At 39.9% G+C, this 984-nt stretch overlaps 1 protein-coding gene across 1 annotated transcript in view; it reads left to right on the forward strand.

Moving 5' to 3' along the window:
* The first annotated feature begins 230 nt into the window (after positions 1-230).
* LOC105888422 (NKG2-A/NKG2-B type II integral membrane protein-like) overlaps positions 231-984 on the forward strand; it is a 1,031-nt gene continuing 277 nt past the window's right edge. Inside the window, exons 1-2 of the mRNA XM_012814016.1 lie at positions 231-417; positions 769-864. Of these exons, the coding sequence (XP_012669470.1) occupies positions 231-417; positions 769-864 (283 nt within the window). The remainder of the gene's footprint in view (positions 418-768; positions 865-984) is intronic.

Below are 984 nucleotides of genomic sequence, written 5' to 3' on the forward strand. Positions count from 1 at the left end.
CAGCCAAACTGCAACAACAACAACAAAAATATTTATCTTATCATTCCGGTAAGTTTTAAGGAACTTACAGTGAGAAATTTAGATTCTTCAAAGCCAAATCAGAACCAATATCCACTCACGCCTCATCTTTTGTGATTGCCCTAGGGATCTTGTCCTTATATAAACCATTTACTACTCTCTTAAAACCAGGTATCATAGAGCACAGTCCCTGACATCTCACAGCTGCAGAGATGGAAAACCAAAGAGTGATCTACTCTGAACTGAATCTTCCCCGAAACCCAAGGAAGCAGCAAAGGAAACCTAAGGGCACTAAAAGCTCTGTTTCAGAATGTGAACAAGAAATAACCTATGTGGAATTAAGCCTTCAAAGAGCAGCTCAAGATTTTCAAGTGGATGACAAATCTTACCACCGCAAAGGTAAAGCTCTAAATAGCTTGTCAGTAAAACTGCTCCAGGATGGGCAGTTGTGGTGCAGGGGTGTGGGGGAAAGAGCAGGGCGTGCCCACATAGTTTTATTCATTAAGATTAATATGAAATATACAGACAAATTTTACTCACATGTTGTTGAAATCTGTAGTCTTTTTCCAACAACTCATGGATCATAACACTTACTGAGAATGCAGTGGTATATTCTGAGAGAAAGATCCCTGTGGTAGGTGTGGGCGTGGTGATTCTCTGTGTATCTGGGGTCTCTTGGGTCTCTTATACGTATTCTAACAAACTGTCCCCGTCTCTCCTATCTCAGTGTTTCCATTTCTCTCCCTGCAGGTTCACCGTTCCCTCCAGAGAAGCTCATTGCTGGGATTCTGGGAATCATCTCTCTTGTCTTAATGTTCACTGTGGTAACCAGACTTATCATTGCCCGTAAGTATGTTTTGTTTTGCAAGAATTATTTAAAGTATTTCTAAACACTTCATAAGATCAAGCCATAGAATGTTCATTTTTAAGTATGTTTTGGACTAAATGAGGAAAGGTTATTCAGAA

Source organism: Otolemur garnettii, unplaced genomic scaffold (genome assembly GCF_000181295.1).
Source record: "Otolemur garnettii isolate 467f Iridium unplaced genomic scaffold, OtoGar3 scaffold00542, whole genome shotgun sequence".
NCBI classification, from domain to species: Eukaryota; Metazoa; Chordata; class Mammalia; order Primates; family Galagidae; genus Otolemur; species Otolemur garnettii.